The sequence below is a fragment of the Denticeps clupeoides genome, chromosome 1 (genome assembly GCF_900700375.1).
Source record: "Denticeps clupeoides chromosome 1, fDenClu1.1, whole genome shotgun sequence".
Taxonomy (NCBI): Eukaryota; Metazoa; Chordata; class Actinopteri; order Clupeiformes; family Denticipitidae; genus Denticeps; species Denticeps clupeoides.
The window spans coordinates 9640382-9656389 of record NC_041707.1 but is presented as its reverse complement, the minus strand read 5'-3'; the positions used below and the strand labels follow the sequence as shown (position 1 = coordinate 9656389).

At 42.3% G+C, this 16008-nt stretch overlaps 2 protein-coding genes across 5 annotated transcripts; one reads left to right on the top strand and one right to left on the bottom strand.

Moving 5' to 3' along the window:
• Window positions 1–1012: 1012 nt before the first annotated feature.
• On the bottom strand, window positions 1013–6708 carry cga (glycoprotein hormones, alpha polypeptide). Its single transcript, XM_028974188.1, has 5 exons — window positions 6659–6708; window positions 1904–2073; window positions 1721–1820; window positions 1428–1615; window positions 1013–1320 (listed from the first exon to the last, which is right to left on the bottom strand). The coding sequence occupies exons 3-5, from the start codon at window positions 1815–1817 to the stop codon at window positions 1246–1248; spliced, it is 360 nt and encodes a 119-aa protein (XP_028830021.1). The 5' UTR covers window positions 1818–1820; window positions 1904–2073; window positions 6659–6708; the 3' UTR covers window positions 1013–1245.
• A 768-nt stretch (window positions 6709–7476) lies between these two features.
• LOC114792603 (heterogeneous nuclear ribonucleoprotein Q-like) lies at window positions 7477–15503 on the top strand. Of its 4 annotated transcripts, XM_028984023.1 has the most exons (13): window positions 7477–7633; window positions 9478–9635; window positions 10206–10324; window positions 10672–10779; window positions 10858–10971; window positions 11206–11382; window positions 11602–11737; window positions 11848–12053; window positions 12270–12419; window positions 12495–12616; window positions 12702–13065; window positions 13255–13281; window positions 13951–15503. In XM_028984023.1, the coding sequence occupies exons 2-13, from the start codon at window positions 9488–9490 to the stop codon at window positions 13987–13989; spliced, it is 1710 nt and encodes a 569-aa protein (XP_028839856.1). In that variant the 5' UTR covers window positions 7477–7633; window positions 9478–9487; the 3' UTR covers window positions 13990–15503. The 4 variants fall into 4 exon arrangements, with proteins under 4 accessions (XP_028839856.1, XP_028839930.1, XP_028839779.1 ...); XM_028984097.1 differs by lacking the exon at window positions 13255–13281; XM_028983946.1 differs by lacking the exon at window positions 13951–15503 and having other exon boundaries at window positions 13255–13491.
• Window positions 15504–16008: the final 505 nt, after the last annotated feature.

The window sequence follows — 16008 nt, the reverse complement described above, 5'->3', positions numbered from 1 at the left end:
AGGTATAAAACTTGTTCAAGACACAGTGATCACCCCCCCTCAATGTCTGGGGGAAATAATTCATATGTGAGCCTTATCGATCAGGCATGAGAAGATAACCTGACCCCCCCACGTACACGATCATAGAAACATCCTGTATAAAACTTGTTCAAGACACAGTGATCACACCCCCCCACACACACACACACACATGTACACGTTCAACATCCTGTAACAAACTTGCTCAAGACACAGTGATCAATGTCAGGGGAAAATAATTCATATGTGAGCCTTATCGATTAGGCATGAGAAGATAACCTGCCCCCCCCCTCACGTACACGTTCATAGAAACATCAGGTATAAAACTCGTACAAGACACCGTGATCACCCCCCTCAATTTCAGGGGGAAATAATTCATATGTGAGCCTTATCGATTAGGCATGAGAAGATAACCTGCCCCCTGCCCCCACGTGCACGTTCAGACAAATGTCATCTATAAACCTCATACAAGACACACTGATCACAACCCCCACCCCTCACAATGTCAGGGGGAAATTAGCGATCAGGCATCACAGTCGTTTTCATGTGTGAATGTACAAATCCTGTGACCAGCACATAGTTATTGCTTAATGGTAACTGACTCATTAAAATCCTGATTTAATCCACAGACACGTGTTGGGTGCTAAAGCCTACTGAAGAACTGGCAGGATATGTACATTTCTAAAAAGTAGGCAATTCTAGAAAATTTGTAGACCGTTCATTAAATTCTCTACAAAATAATTATGTTTAGCTACTCTGTGACTATTGTTTTTAGTACACTTTTTAGTAGACATTATGCAACATGCTCATATATATATTTATACACACACACATATATAATGTAATAAAATGTAATAAAACAGCACACATATATATATTTATTACTATATTTTTAAACACTTATTTGTGGATAGGGTTAATTACTCTAATGACTGTGTTTTTTTGAAAGAGCATGGGTGACAAGAGAAAATACAGCCATGCATTTTAATTGTTGAAAAAACAAAAATCTTTAATTGTTAAGGCCTTTTGCAGATTGGAAGCGTTAGTTTTAATTAGCGCTAAATACAGATATCATGAACTGCACAGTAATTGCAACCATATATGAGCCTTTTTTCCACAGTCTATTATGCATTCATATTGTGATCTCTAAAACACAAACATAACCAAGAAGAATTGCTAACAATTGCTGATGCTGAAGTGCGACAGACCCTTCGCATTGGACCAGATCTAAGACTTGTGGTGGTAGCAAGTGCTGCAGTGGCAGTCTGTGTGGTTCACAAGCCATATGTTGCTGACCTTGATCTGTGAAAAGAAAACAATTCATAGCATCATATAACATGTTATGATCTTATATTCCAAGATCAGTGATTTCCTCTGTATTCCGGATGGAAAGATGTGTGCAGTCATACCCTTTCGACACCCTTTGCCACGCAGCACGTCGCTTCTGATGTGATATTTTTTGGGACCACCATTGTCTTCTTGGACCTCAGTGGAGTGGGATACGCTCTGGAGAAGCAGCATCCCATACATTGATAGACAGGGGATCCAGGCTTTGAGAAGATGCTATTTTCTCTCAGCTTGCATTCATCACAGCCCACTAAAGAAAAATGATACCATTTAACTTGCGTTACGAAATGAATGACATTCACCTAGATCTGGTTTATATTTACACACATTGGAATATCCATAAGTATTTACTTACTGTTAGCCATGTCACTGTTTGGATACAAATGACCAAATTGGACAAGTATTAATAGCAGCAGCAGGGTTGCCAAACAGGACTTTGTCATAGTGATCATATCCTGCAAACACATATTTAACAAAGTACAATGTAATCATTTTATTTTAGCGATAATATTTAAGTATTTAAAATATCAGGAATTACCTTCTGTCTCCGGTCTTCCTGTTCAGTGAAGTCTGCAAAGCATCCTGCTGTGTTTTATACCAGCATCCCTCCGTTGACTCGTGTCTGCTGGATTAGATGAAGCCTTCAACTTTAAGTCCCCCAGTCTGTTATCCACATGACTCATTGAACACTTCCCTGCTCTGTAATCCCTTAAGTGAATGAGAAATGATGAAAGGCTTCGATTACAGTAGTTGTGCAATATCTCATAATCTTTTAACCAATGTGCAACAATGCTTTTGTTTTACTTGATCAACTAATTTAACCAGGCTGTATACATGCATTAACCTATTTAAACAAAAACTCTTTAAATCACATATGTTATGTCAGTAAAAGGGGTTGGGGTTATTACAGCGTGTGGGGCTCAGTATGTTCTTTCATAGGGCCCAAATTTTCTATCGGTGCAGGAATTAAGAATTTTGGTCCATAGCAAAAGTTCACCTCATTACTTTGTAATGTAACTTTGGTTGGCCAAAGTTCAACAAAGGTCAAACGTTTCCTGTAGGTCTTCACCATGTTTGCACACACTGTAGCTGATATTTTGGCTAATTCTTCCATGCAGATCTTCTCAAGATGTGATGTTTTGGGGCTGTTGCTGGGCACAGATTGGATTGAGGTCTGGATTACTGTTGTTCCAGCTCTCTTCAGGTCATTGCCCAGTCATCCCAGTCTTGTGTGTAGGTGTACAGTCTCGTCCCTGTGTCATCAGACAGGTCTCTGGTCTTGGCCATAGTGGAGGTCGGAGTTTCTTTTATACAGATAAGGATTTCAAACAGGCGCCATTAATACAGGTAACAAGAGAAGGACGTCTTAAAGAAGTAACAAGTCTTGCTTGTCATCAACGCATACAAAATCATACAATGTGATTTTTTTTTACATTCTGTCTCTTACATTTAAAATGTACATATGACAAAATGACAGACCTCTCTTATCTTTTTAAGTGAGACAACATGCACAATCTGCAACAATTTCCCTGTGCAGTAGCCACAGAATGTCAAGGATATTTAATTGCTGTGCTATCTCTTTATCTTTCCAATTTCATTAATGTTGTCAAGTACGTCCTTGGTTGCTTTGGAGACCAATGTAACAGAATAGGAGTGGAACATTGGAAATCTGAGATTTTAAGTCTCCTAGAGAAAAAAATGTATTTAAAGAATCAGTATGGACATTAGTTGAAGAACTAATGTCCATTCACACCACAGAGATGTCACTTCTGTTATCCAATGATATCATATTACTTCCTTTTATTGAGCTCATATACACAAATCTAAATGCATTTCAAATGATAAAAATAACATAATTTCTGCATTTATGGAATATTTCTATAAATATCTTAACCCATGTGCACTGGGAAGGCATTGATACAATATATACAATATACCCTATATAGCAAACAAGACCCCTGCTTAGTGACAGTTTGAAATATGTACCCTATATGTCAAAAATGTGCAGAAATGTGAACACTGAACAACACTGAACACTGAATGCCGTCCCAAACAAGGTTGTTCATTTGGGAACCAGAGTTAATTTCATACACAGTTGCTCATTTGGTAGCCCTCCCCATTTTGCAAGTGCTGCAGTTGATCTGTTCCAGACAAGGCTTTTAGTTCTAAGGTTTAGCCTCAAGTATTAACTATTACTTTAACTAGCTTTGTATGTGTATAGGTTGAACTAAGTTTGTACTGAACTGTAAAATTGGCCTTAACAGATGCATAAGAATGCATAATCTTCCAATCTGAACTGGGCAACTGAGCAGTGTGCCTTATCCTACCAACCTGATGGAGAGAACGGACGGGGTAAGGCCATCTGAGAAGGAGCCCAGGGGAGATGGCTGCCACTACCAAGTCTCAAGTTAATTCCCCTGTCCTGCCTCACCGCGATTGGCAAGGACCCCTCAGCCCATCTCTCCCTGAGGTACGGCTGATGGTGTGGCACAATGGCTGGAGCTCAGCCTAGACAACAGCAGGCCTATGTAGGATCTCACCCCTGCGCAACCGTGGTGTCATGTCCACCAACGCACCAGTGACAGTGACTGTAGCACCAGTGATAGGGAATTCCGCGCCTACCCAGTCCAGCGTGCCCAGGAAGTTACCATGCAGACTGTTGCTTTGACACTGTACCCATGCTGCCACTGTGATGAGAGTGAACACATCATCTGGTATTGCCCTCTACCGCGCCTAATCATGATACAGCGTCAGCAAAAACAACTGCTGGTGGGTTGGATTGACTCCACTGATGGATTGTAAACAGACTCTTTAATTGAGGGAGATTGCTGCCATAGACTGGTAGACACTGTACTGGATTACAGTTTGGGACAGCGCAGTCCAACCCGGCATGGTGGAAGAAACTGACAATTACCATGGGCCAGGGGACATCATTGCATCTAGTGTGAATGGCAGGGATTTGAGCTGGACTTGTTTCCCACATTGCGGACCATGTGTGGATTTTCATGGGGCAGTGCATTGTCTGGGGTTCTGGGCCGATCATACAGTACCAGAGCCTGTTTGAGCAGCTGGAGGCCGCCACAGCAGGCTGACCATCGTGGCATTTGGTTGGCCAGTGGTTGGCCTAGTGGGTAAGTAAAGGAACCCGTAATCAGAAGGTGCCGGTTTGAATCCCAAACCATGAAGGTGCCACTGAGCAAGGTACCATCCCCACACACTGCTCCCTGGGTGCCTGTCGTTGCTGCCCAATGTTCACCAAGGGTGTTGGATTAAAATCAGAGGACACACTGCTTTCAATTTCATTTAGCGAGAGTATCGCAAATTACTCAACCAACCATCTCCTGGTTGATGAGTAATTTGTTTAACCACAAACAAGGTTCTGCCAGGTAGTGTGCAATGTCTAATTGACATAAAAGACACCACAAGAGAGTGTGATGGGCAGCAGAGGCAGAACTATTCACCCTCTGAACAACTGAGCTCAGTTGCAAACCAACCAATTAAGAGGGGGTCCATTAAAATGTGGGCAATCTGTATGCTACAGACCATAACGTGTTCCTTATTTTACATTTGCTTTTGTGGCATTTGGCAGACATCCTCATCCAGATCAACTTACAACATGTTTACAGGTTACCATCAATGAAGTAATCAGTTATGGTTTACTAGGACCCCCAACTACAAATCATTTTATTCACTCTGTTTTCCTACATAAATACATATACCTATTTAAGTTTATGTTTCTAGATTGTATAGTGTACATTTTATACTTTATTGTTTTTTTTTTTTTTTCTTCGCTGATCTACCTTTTCGCTGCTCTTACCTTTGTTCTATCCACTTTCTGCCATGACAATGCAAATTTCCCACTTGTGGGACTAATAAATGATCTTATAAGAAAATTCCTAGTTAGTCTAAGTATACTCTAAAAAGGAAGGGGGCGACATCACAGGCATCTGCAATTATTATAATTTTTTTGGGGGTGCGCACCCATCATGCCAGCGCATTTTTAGGATTGCATTGGCACCAATCTGTTTTCTAGTCCTTTTGCGGGGAGTAAGGTCACCTTTTCTGAGGAACGCTTGCTTCTTGCCAGAGGGAGGAGGGGAGGAGAAACGCTGGCTGGCTTGATAAAAAGTGATAAAGTGAAGTGATTGTCACAGCAGCACAGCACATGGTGCACACAGTGAAATTTGTCCTCTGCATTTAACCCATCACCCTTGGTGAGCAGTGGGCAGCCATGACAGGTGCACGGGGAGCAGTGTGTGGGGACAGCGCTTTGCTCAGTGGCACCTCAATGGTACCTTGGTGGATCGGGATTCTGATTACGGAGCCGCTTCTTTAACTGCTAGGCCACCACTGCCCCCTTGAGTGGCATCTAATAACCAGATCGCAAAATAAAACAAACACAAAAGCACCAGACATTATGACATATCACACCCATATATGTGGGAAGTGAGCGTGAGGGCCCTTGGCGCTCCTGATTTCTGCTGCTGCTGCTTGTCACACACACCCTGTCGAAAGGGGCAGTGTGCTTCCAGTGTGCTTCCAAATAAAGCACATTTAATTCCTAATATTGTCAATCCAAGCTCCTTATGTCACAATTAATTGTCACAAAATTGCAGAACAACAACAAAGAATTTACATTGTGGTGATCCTTGGGTTGGAGGATGGGTGTTGTTACTGGAGTGCAAAATTAACCCCAATGGAAGATGGACAAGAAAATGATCCCAACAACTGTAAACAGTAAAATATGTAAATGTACAATTCCTAATATGTTTTATGTTTCCGAGTGTGTGTGTGTGTGTGTGTACAGAGTGGGAATTCGCCCAGGGCCGCCCTGTTGTCAAACAGGAAGAATGGATCATGTACAGTACAGGCCAAAAGTTTGAACACACCTTCTCCTTAAATGTTTTACATTTACATTTACAGCATTTATCAGACGCCCTTATCCAAAGCGACTTATAATCAGTAGTTACAGGGACAGTCTCCCTGGAGCAACTTAGGGTTAAGTGTCTTGCTCAGGGACACAATGGTAGTAAGTGGGATTCGAACCTGGGTCTTCTGGTTCATAGGCGAGTGTGTTACCCACTAGGTTACAACCACCCTTTATTTTCATGACCATTTACATTGGTAGATTCTCAGTGGAGGCATCAAAACTATGAATGAACACATGTGGAGTTATGTACTTAACAAAAAAGGTGAAATAACTGAAAACATGATTTATATTCTAGTTTCTTTGCTCTGATTACTGCTTTGCACACTCTTGGCATTCTCTCAATGAGCTTCAAGAGGTCGTCACCTGAAATGGTTCTCCAACAGTCTTGAAGGAGTTCCCAGAGGTGTTCAGCACTTGTTGGCCCCTTTGCCTTCACTCTGCGGTCCAGCTCACCCCAAACCATCTCGATTGGGTTCAGGTCCGGTGACTGTGGAGGCCAGGTCTCCACTTTTTGTTAAGTACATAACTCCACATTAACTCATTATTCTGGACTGAACAAGAGAGGAGTAGAGAAAAATAGTTTGCACTGCGTTGACATGCAGGTCAGCGGTGTGTTAAAATGTGCATGCACAGGCAGAAAGTGGGGAAAGTTACCCGACTACCAGTTGGATTATCTGGGTTATTTTCTGGGAATTTTTAGAGCTCCCTTTTAAGTAAGATTTCGGTTTTCATGTATTTTGTCCAAGTTTATATGCAATTACAAAAAATAGATTTTCTCTTACGTAATGGAAACATTATTACATGGAGTACAAACAAAACATGTTTTGGACATTTGTAATTAATTGAAGACGTTCTTGTCTTTCACAAGGCTACGTGTCACGTTCCACGAAAATATATTCAAACGAAGGTCTACAACCCCTCTGTCGTGGTTCTACGGATAAGACTGCAGTGATTGTCGTGATAAATGTTTCCTCGCAGCAATATTTTCCCCGTGACGGGTCATCGGCGAAGATGGAGCTCTCTTCGGCCCGGCTGCGTGTCGCGCCCTGATCCGCTGCCTCCTCCTGGCGGCGGCGCGTTTTATTCGCGACCTCCTCGCCGAGCACAAAGAGCGGCGGAGCTGCCGGCGCAGGTCCGTGCGCCGGGCGCCGAGAAACCCCGTGGACGGGAAAAAGCTGGCAGCGTGAGTCTCGCCGCCATTTTACATCCTCCAGAGTGAAAGAGTGGAGCCGGAGCAGCGGCGGGGATTTCGACTCTCTCTCTCTCTCTTTTTTTTTTGCTCCTCTCCTCCCATTACGTTTCCCTCCCGTACAGCACAAAGCAGTGGTCTATCGGCAGGTACGGCGATTACTTATTCCTTATCCCCTGGCGCTGTTCGTGGCCGCCCGCGTCGGTCTGTTAGCCTATGCTTGTAGGAATAAAAACAAAGTGGGAACTGCTCGGGACGTTTGTCCACACCGGCTTTTTGAAAATGGACTCCCCTATGTGGCGGCACGTTGGCAGACTCGTTAGCTAGCCGGCTACAAGCTTCTCGCACCGGTCTGGAAACTCTTGGAGAAGTGGTGGGATTTAGAACCAGCCATTTCCCGAACTGTAAACGCGTGTCGATTTGAAAGATTATTATTATTTTTTTTTTATTCTGACTGCGAATGACCATTTATTAAAAAAAAAAAAAAAAAAAGTACCGCCCAGTGGTGCCAACACTTAAAATCGGATTCAGCCCCGGGACCAATGATCTGTGCGTGTCCGGTTGTTTTATTTATTACGAATTTTTCCTACCACGACGCAGATCACGTTTCGCGCAGTGTCGGCTCACGGGAAACCCGGTTGCCCTCATCGCCGTTTGGTTCGACCCCAGAGTTCACCACGGCGAGACTTAACTTGTGGAAAGTGCATTACAAATTCAACTGACCAGAGTAAATATCCCGCTGTATCGTTGCCATGGATATCTGTTTGGTTAAATTAGGTCTTTTGAGTGGGGAAAGTCTTTTTTTTTTTTTTTTTTTGTAACTCCTGAAGGACAAAACCACGAGCCTGTTACTTTACTAGGCCTTAGGAAGACCCGGAATAACCTAACCCTGGACGAGTACTGTAGCTAGTAAATAGAGACCTTGCCCTGCTGTTGGGAGGCGTGTGGCTAGCTTCGGTCGTCCGGGGCCTACTGCCATGTTCCAAGTTGCCCGGCTAGCTCGCTAATTTGCAGCCGTTCCGCGTCATCTCACCAGAGCCCATGCCCATTTCGGGAGGTAATAGGGCGGGATGCGTACAGATGTCCCACGAGGCTGTGTAGTCAACACAGGCTCACCTGCCCGGCTAATGTCACACACATGGGCTGGCTGCAGCTAATGCTAAGCTAACGTTGGCTAACTGGAAACGCTGGTTAAAAACGAGTTTCGTGTTTTTTTTTTCCCCAAGACGACGCGTTTTTTATTAATCGTTAATGTAGGACTTGGGTTATTTTGCCTAAAATGCTTGTCTTGATTCACTGCTGTAACAACGCTGTCGATTTGCCCGGGTTTTTCGCAAGGAACATAGCTGAAACATAGCTGTCGCTCTTTTAAGCGGTGACGAGGTCGAAAATGACGTGGCCTGGTGTTTACCACGTCTGCTTGCATGTGCAGATGACTGTGAACGGCGGGGTCTGGCACATGCTCGAGGCAGAAACGTTACCGGAAACTGCTGGTGGAACACGTGTATTGGATCTGCGCCGTTATCTGGCCAAGATCCTGCGTGAATAAGGCGGGTGTTAGATTGGGTCGAAGTAATGTTTAAACTTTCCTCGGGTGGTGTCTTTTGGTTTTAGTGCACAGGAACAACGTTATATTTTGGACTTCAGTTATCCAGCAGGCTGCATAAATGTTTTTTGAGGATATGCCTTAGTCTTCTTGTGATTGGCTAGGTGGATATGTTTGCTTTTTAATAATTAGGCCGTGTATCTATAGATGTGTCTTTTAGGGAATGTCTTACATAGAGCCAATTGTTAATTACTGACTGGGATGCACACAGGGTGGTCTCTTTCAGATGAATATTATTTATCTATGTAAATTAAGCCCTTGCATGGGCCTCCTGCATTAAGTGCAAGTGAACATATTTTAGTGTGTAGACTGCCGGCATAGGCATAAATAAAGAGTAACACATTTTTGTCCCGTTTTGGATTAATTTGGCTCATTGCATCTGTGCAGATCTGGAGACATGGCCACAGAGCATATAAATGGAAACGGTACAGAAGAACCAATGGAGACCACTGCTGCAGTTACCCATTCAGAGCACTTCCAGTCTTTATTAGAAGCTGGTTTACCAAAAAAAGTTGCAGAAAAACTAGATGAAATTTACATGGCAGGTAAGGCCCGCTAAACATCCAGCATTTATTTGCTTCCATTCTTCTGTTCTTTGCAATTGCATGTGATGAAATTGAACTTTGAATGTAGGAATTTGGACTTTCAGCAACTTTTTGTGGTTGCCTGTCAAAATGGGTACTGCAGTCTGGAACAAAACAAACATGTGTATATATATTTATATCTACTTATGACATGCTTCCCCTGAGCTGTGCATCTTACATTTTATTTTATTTTTTGGTCCATGTTGCTGTCTTTGACTCAAACACACGACTTTGCAAGCTAGGCATAATTAGTTTTCTGCTGGATTGTTGTTGAGGATGTAGGCATCATGCACAGTCGTGACTAGATTTTTGGCCATCTGTTGCTATATGGTTCATCCAAGCAAATGTTGGGCATATTGCTTAAAGTTGAATTATCCTTAATGACTGTATTGGTAGTGTGTAATGTTGGATGTTTTTTAAGCCTATTATAGGTCCTAAGTGTATGAATGAATGTGTTTGGCGTAACGTTGGCCGGAAGTCCTTTATAATTTGCTCTTACAGGTTGTATGCTCATTGTCTGCCCCTCCTCAGGATTGGTATCACATAGTGACCTAGATGAAAGGGCAATTGAAGCGCTGAAGGAGTTCAACGAGGACGGTGCCCTGCAAGTACTACAGCAGTTTAAGGACAGTGACCTTTCACATGTTCAGGTGTGTTTTTTTTTTTTTTTTTTCTTCTCCTCATATGTCAAATGTAGAACATGGGGGTATTTGAATTTTCATGAACAAGCTTATTTAGCCCATTTGTGATGCTGACTCGTTGTTGACTATCACACATTGTTGTCCCCCCTACCCCCCATTAGTGTCCTGTTTCATTAAAGACACATACTCTGCTTACTTCTGCTTAAAATGCATTGTCAGTAAAATTGCTTTTAATTTTAAGCTATTGAGCCACTGGTTTTGAATTATTTGCAGGCTCTCATAATAAATATCTATGACTATATCTGTGGTTGTTTGTGGTTCTTACCATTTCAAATAAACAACCCCCCCCCCTTTAGAACAAAAGTGCCTTTCTTTGTGGAGTAATGAAGACGTACAGACAGAGGGAGAAACAGGGGACCAAAGTGTCAGATTCCAATAAAGGACCAGATGAAGTGAAAATAAAAGTATGTCTTTACCATTAGCTTAACCCACCTTTCATGTTATATTTATGAAATTTACTTAAATCTGCTTTCCCTCCCCAGGCACTGCTGGAGAGAACTGGCTACACGCTCGATGTAACAACAGGTCAGAGGAAATATGGTGGCCCTCCTCCAAAGTCAGCCCACTCAGGAGCACAGCCCACAATTGGCACAGAGGTAGGATTCTTCCTTGTTTTCACATGAGTGTTGGTGGGAGAAAATAGCCATGTAGCCCGTATAATTTCCTTTAGTCCCAATGATGATCTCTGTACTCAAACCTGGAGTAACTCTTGTTACACTGATGGCTAACCGCTAAGATCTGAGTGGATGTCCTTATTTTATTTCACCTGCATGTCGATAACTAGCATACAACTACCCAACTGACTGTCATGTTTTGATTATTTTAACCAGATATTTGTGGGAAAGATCCCAAGAGATCTGTTTGAAGATGAGCTGGTCCCTCTGTTTGAGAAAGCAGGACCTATCTGGGACTTGCGTCTAATGATGGATCCCCTCAGTGGCCTGAACAGGGGTTACGCCTTTGTCACTTTCTGCACTAAAGAGGCTGCTCAGGAGGCAGTGAAGCTGGTAAGGCTGTGTGTGGCCAGTAACTCAAGAGATTAAAATGTTGTAATAGTGATTTTGAGAATTTATTTTAATTCATTTTGCATTAGTTGTACCAGGTGTGTTTTTAGTATTATGAATGGATTTATGAAATTAATGATTTTGCCCATATTGCCCATCTCAGCTATGAACAGGACAATGGAGGGATTCCCCAACTGACCTCCTACATCTTTTTCCACACAGTGTAACAACAGTGAAATTCGCCCTGGCAAACACATTGGTGTGTGCATTTCTGTTGCCAATAATAGACTGTTTGTTGGCTCCATTCCTAAGAGTAAAACAAAAGATCAGATTGTGGAGGAATTTGCTAAAGTCACAGGTAAGCATGATCAGAGGAGAAATTTTTAGGTTTGAAAACAACTAGTGTCATTTTTCAGCATGACATTATGTGATTGACTTATTGGGTTTGTTATCGTTGAATTTTAACAGAAGGTCTTAATGATGTCATACTGTACCATCAACCTGATGACAAGAAGAAGAACAGAGGATTTTGCTTCTTGGAGTATGAAGACCACAAAACAGCGGCCCAGGCAAGGCGCAGGTTAATGAGCGGCAAGGTGAAGGTGTGGGGCAATGTGGTGACAGTGGAGTGGGCAGATCCCATTGAAGATCCTGACCCAGAGGTCATGGCCAAGGTAGGGGACTTGAGCAAACCACACTAGTTGTCCATTATGACTAAAATCGAATGCTCAAATAATTTGGTTTTAGCATAAATGTAAACTTCATGGAAGGCAGCTGTATTGTCATTACTATTGTGGAAATGGTTCATTATGATGGTGGTATTTTGCAATTAAGCTCAATAGACAGTTTAAATTAACTATATTGTTTTTTTTTCTCCTCCCTCCCCAAAGGTTAAAGTTTTATTTGTTCGAAACCTTGCAAGCACTGTAACAGAAGAAATACTTGAAAAGACCTTCAGCCAATTTGGCAAACTGGAACGAGTGAAAAAGCTGAAAGATTATGCATTCATTCACTTCGAAGAAAGAGATGGTGCTGTCAAGGTAACCTCCCTTTTTTCATGAATAAATCTGACGTTGTAAAATGATGGCACGGTCTAAGGATGGTTCTCTTCTCAGGCACTGGCTGACATGAATGGCAAGGATCTGGAAGGAGAACACATTGAAATTGTTTTGGCCAAACCTCCAGACCAGAAGAGGAAGGAGCGCAAGGCTCAGAGACAAGCAGCCAAGACACAAATGTAAGGTGGTGGTGGAGGAAAAGCAGCTTGACCGCTTGATCTTTCTCATGAGGTTTTTTTTGCTGACTTCTCCTTCTGTGCTCAGGTACGATGATTACTATTATTATGGCCCACCGCACATGCCTCCACCCACAAGAGGAAGAGGACGAGGAGGGAGAGGAGGGTACTGTTACCCCCACGACTACTATGGCTATGAAGATTATTACGATTACTATGGCTACGACTATCACAACTACAGAGGCGGCTATGACGATCCATACTACGGCTATGACGACTTCCAAGTGCAAGGCAGGGGGCGAGGAGGGCGGGGTGCCCGGGGCATTTCTATGTTGCGTGGTCGCGGAGCTGCTACACCCAGGGGCAGGGTCAGCTTCACCCAGCGCGGCGGCCCAGGAACCAGCCGAGGCACGCGGGGCTCAAGAGGAGGGGCTCAGCAGCGAGGCCGCGTGGTATGTGGCAGTGTGGAGAAATTGTGGGCTAGGCGGTGTTAGTGTGAATTTGGAAGGAGCCAGGTTAAATGTTAATCAAATCTTAATTTTTGGTTTTATCATGCGGATGTTAATTACTTTTTATTTAATTAAATATATATAAATTCCTTTTGGCTATGTCTCTCTCTGAAAATTGCATACTTATTGAAGGCACCATGTGGAAGAAATGGACCAAAGGTTTGCATATACTGTACACTTGCATGTTTCTCTTTTCTGCAGCCATTCCAAATTTGTGTTACATTTGTTCTGTCCATATAGTTCTCAATTTGCACGGCTTTCAGGGTTTCATAATATTTCAGATTTCCACATTGCACCGTCCGTATTTGTTTTACACCCCACCAGGTTTTTGCGCACATGTACAATTATTAGCCACAACATTAAAACTGTTGATTTTTTTGAAGGTAAGAATTTCCATTATTACTTCGGCACGAGCATGTATTAGGTAGTACAGTCAATTGATATGTTGGTAGCAGGGACTCCGAAAACGAACATAGTGTAATGCTGCACAATTGGGTCACAGCATCTGCAAAACAGCAGGTCTTCTGTGAGGTTCTGCATATGCATTAGTTAGAAACCATCTAAAGAGCTATTGTACTACATTATTGGCTGAGCAGCTGCTCAGCTGTGTCTGCAAAAATTCATCTCACACACATTTAGCAGGTGGTTTTAATGTTGTGGCTCATTGGTGTAAACTATACATCAATCCATCCATTTATTTATTTATTTATTTATTTATTTATTGTGTTGCTGGAAAAAGCCAAAATCGATGTATGAATTTGGCACCAGACCTTTGAGATGCTTGTGAGCATCATAGAAAGATTTTAATCTTTTTCTTTGTTTCATTAGCAGGGAAAAGGGGTCGAGGCTGGTCCTGACCAGTTATGAAGACTGACTTGTTACATGGGGTTACACCGGAAGCTGCCAATGGATGTGATGGTAAGGTCGTTGAAAAGGCCTACCCAGTTATATTCCAGCCTTACTGAAGCATATCTCCCATACTGCCACCATAAAGTCAACGGAAAAATCTAAAAGATACGTGCTTGGACTTACTGTTTTCATAGATAGAAAGAAGCCTCGCATAACAAGCATCCCACCCCCTGTAATATGCCCCTAGATCCCTTCCCACCCAAAGTATGCCATTTTAAATAATTCTGAAATTCCGATGTCCTAAAGGATGCCGAAATGTCAAATGTATTTTGCACTTTTTTTTTTTTTTTTTAGTTTTTCTTTTTTTTTTTTTTAGTTTTTAAGGTTGAAGTGGCTCAAATGAGCTTGATGCTAATGTATATTTTGTGCTAATTGCAATTTTATTGTCAGAATATCCATGTTATTCTAAATTGATTTGAGTTTAAAAAAAAATGAGAGAGAAAAAACATCTGCAGGTTTATGGTGTAACCACCTTGCATGGATAAGTCAGGCATTCCAGGAAAGTGGTTCTTTTCAGAACTTGTCTTTTAAAAGGGTTGGTTAACTACCTCAGTACAGAGGATTCAACTACCCTGCCTGTACTGTAAATAGGGAAACTTGTATTGATGAAAGCAGGGCTTGTTTCCCCATGAAATATGCACAAGAGCAGCCGCATGGCAGGTGTACTTAACGAAATTCTTGTCATTTTGCTGCTGCTCTGACGCTGCGATCAGTCAAACTGGGCATGCAAAAATAATCATGATGAGCCTAAACAAGCCCTGCTTTTATCCTATTTTGAACTGAATTAGCTGCCTTGCTTCTTCAGATTATGTAGTTACTGGTTGTATGATTGTAAGATAGTTTGGAATTAAATGTTACTTTTGTAAAGGCTTGAACATCATTAAAAAAAAAAAAAAGGCATCAACCGCTTTTGAAATGCCCTGCAGTGTCCCTTTCCTCCACGCCAAGAGAGGTTTTCCACTTTTATTTTTTTCTTTTGTTCCAATTTAATATGACGACCTTTTGTCACATAAGAATTATGTCCAGCGCCATCCCTTTTATGAAGAGGGAGGAGGGTTTTATCGCAATCATGCACAACTTTTGAATGGCCTCACATTCCAACTCCAAAGCCCGCTGCCTTTTAGGTCAAGCCCACCAGAGGTCTACAGCTCTCTATAGAGAGCGCAGTGCTGGCTTAGCCGACCGGTGATGTGGCGCCATTCAGCAGGGGGCAAGGGACGCTGCAGCTATGGGTTTATATTCCATGTATACTACTAGCAAAAAGGAAGACTGAACCATTCAACCGGTTTTGTACACAGTTAACTCCCTCTCAGTAAAGTTGTATCATTACAATCTTTTGAAGAAAAAGATGTTAGCAGTTTTAAACTATTGTTGGTGGCCAACAACGTTTTTGCATTCCTGCAAATAAATTGTTTTATACTGTAAAATGAGGTGAGTGTAACTTATTTTTGTAATAAAGTTTTTGATTTCTATCTGTGTCCTTAAACTGTTTACTTTTGATAGCTTTTTTTTTCTTTAAATTGTCTTTTGGCAGAAAAAGGGACAGTAAGGTAATTGCTTATTAGGCCCTTCATGACATATCTGTCCTGTCATTAGGACCAGGATGGTTATTTCTAGGCAGTGGCTCCCCTTTTATCTTGTCCATCCCACTGCCACGTCACGGCTGATGCAGAATTTGTAGCTGGTCTGTGATGAATGGGGACATTTACATTTACAGCATTTTATGAGACGCCCTTATCCAAAGCGACTTGCAATCAGTAGTTACAGGGGACAGTCCCCCTGGAGCAACTTAGGGTTAAGTGTCTTGCTCAGGGACACAATGGTAGTAAGTGGGATTTGAACCTGGGTCTTCTGGTTCAAAGGCGAGTGTGTTACCAACTAGGGAGTGTGTGTGTGTGTGTGTGTGTGTGTGTATAATAAAAGTTGTTGTGCGCATGAAGGGAATTTACGATTTTAGGAATGGTTCGTGTACAGAGG

Excerpts from the sequence above, each read along its gene's own strand:
- cga (XM_028974188.1), bottom strand. The coding sequence starts at position 1,817 with ATGATCACTATGACAAAGTCCTGTTTGGCAACCCTGCTGCTGCTATTA. Across the intron at positions 1,616-1,720 it reads AAACAGTGACATGGCTAACA|TGGGCTGTGATGAATGCAAG; the intron begins GTAAGTAAATAC and ends ATTTTTCTTTAG. Across the intron at positions 1,321-1,427 it reads TGGCAAAGGGTGTCGAAAGG|ATCAAGGTCAGCAACATATG; the intron begins GTATGACTGCAC and ends TTCTTTTCACAG.
- LOC114792603 (XM_028983946.1), top strand. The coding sequence starts at position 9,488 with ATGGCCACAGAGCATATAAATGGAAACGGTACAGAAGAACCAATGGAG. Across the intron at positions 10,972-11,205 it reads AGCCCACAATTGGCACAGAG|ATATTTGTGGGAAAGATCCC; the intron begins GTAGGATTCTTC and ends TATTTTAACCAG. Across the intron at positions 12,617-12,701 it reads CAAGCAGCCAAGACACAAAT|GTACGATGATTACTATTATT; the intron begins GTAAGGTGGTGG and ends TTCTGTGCTCAG.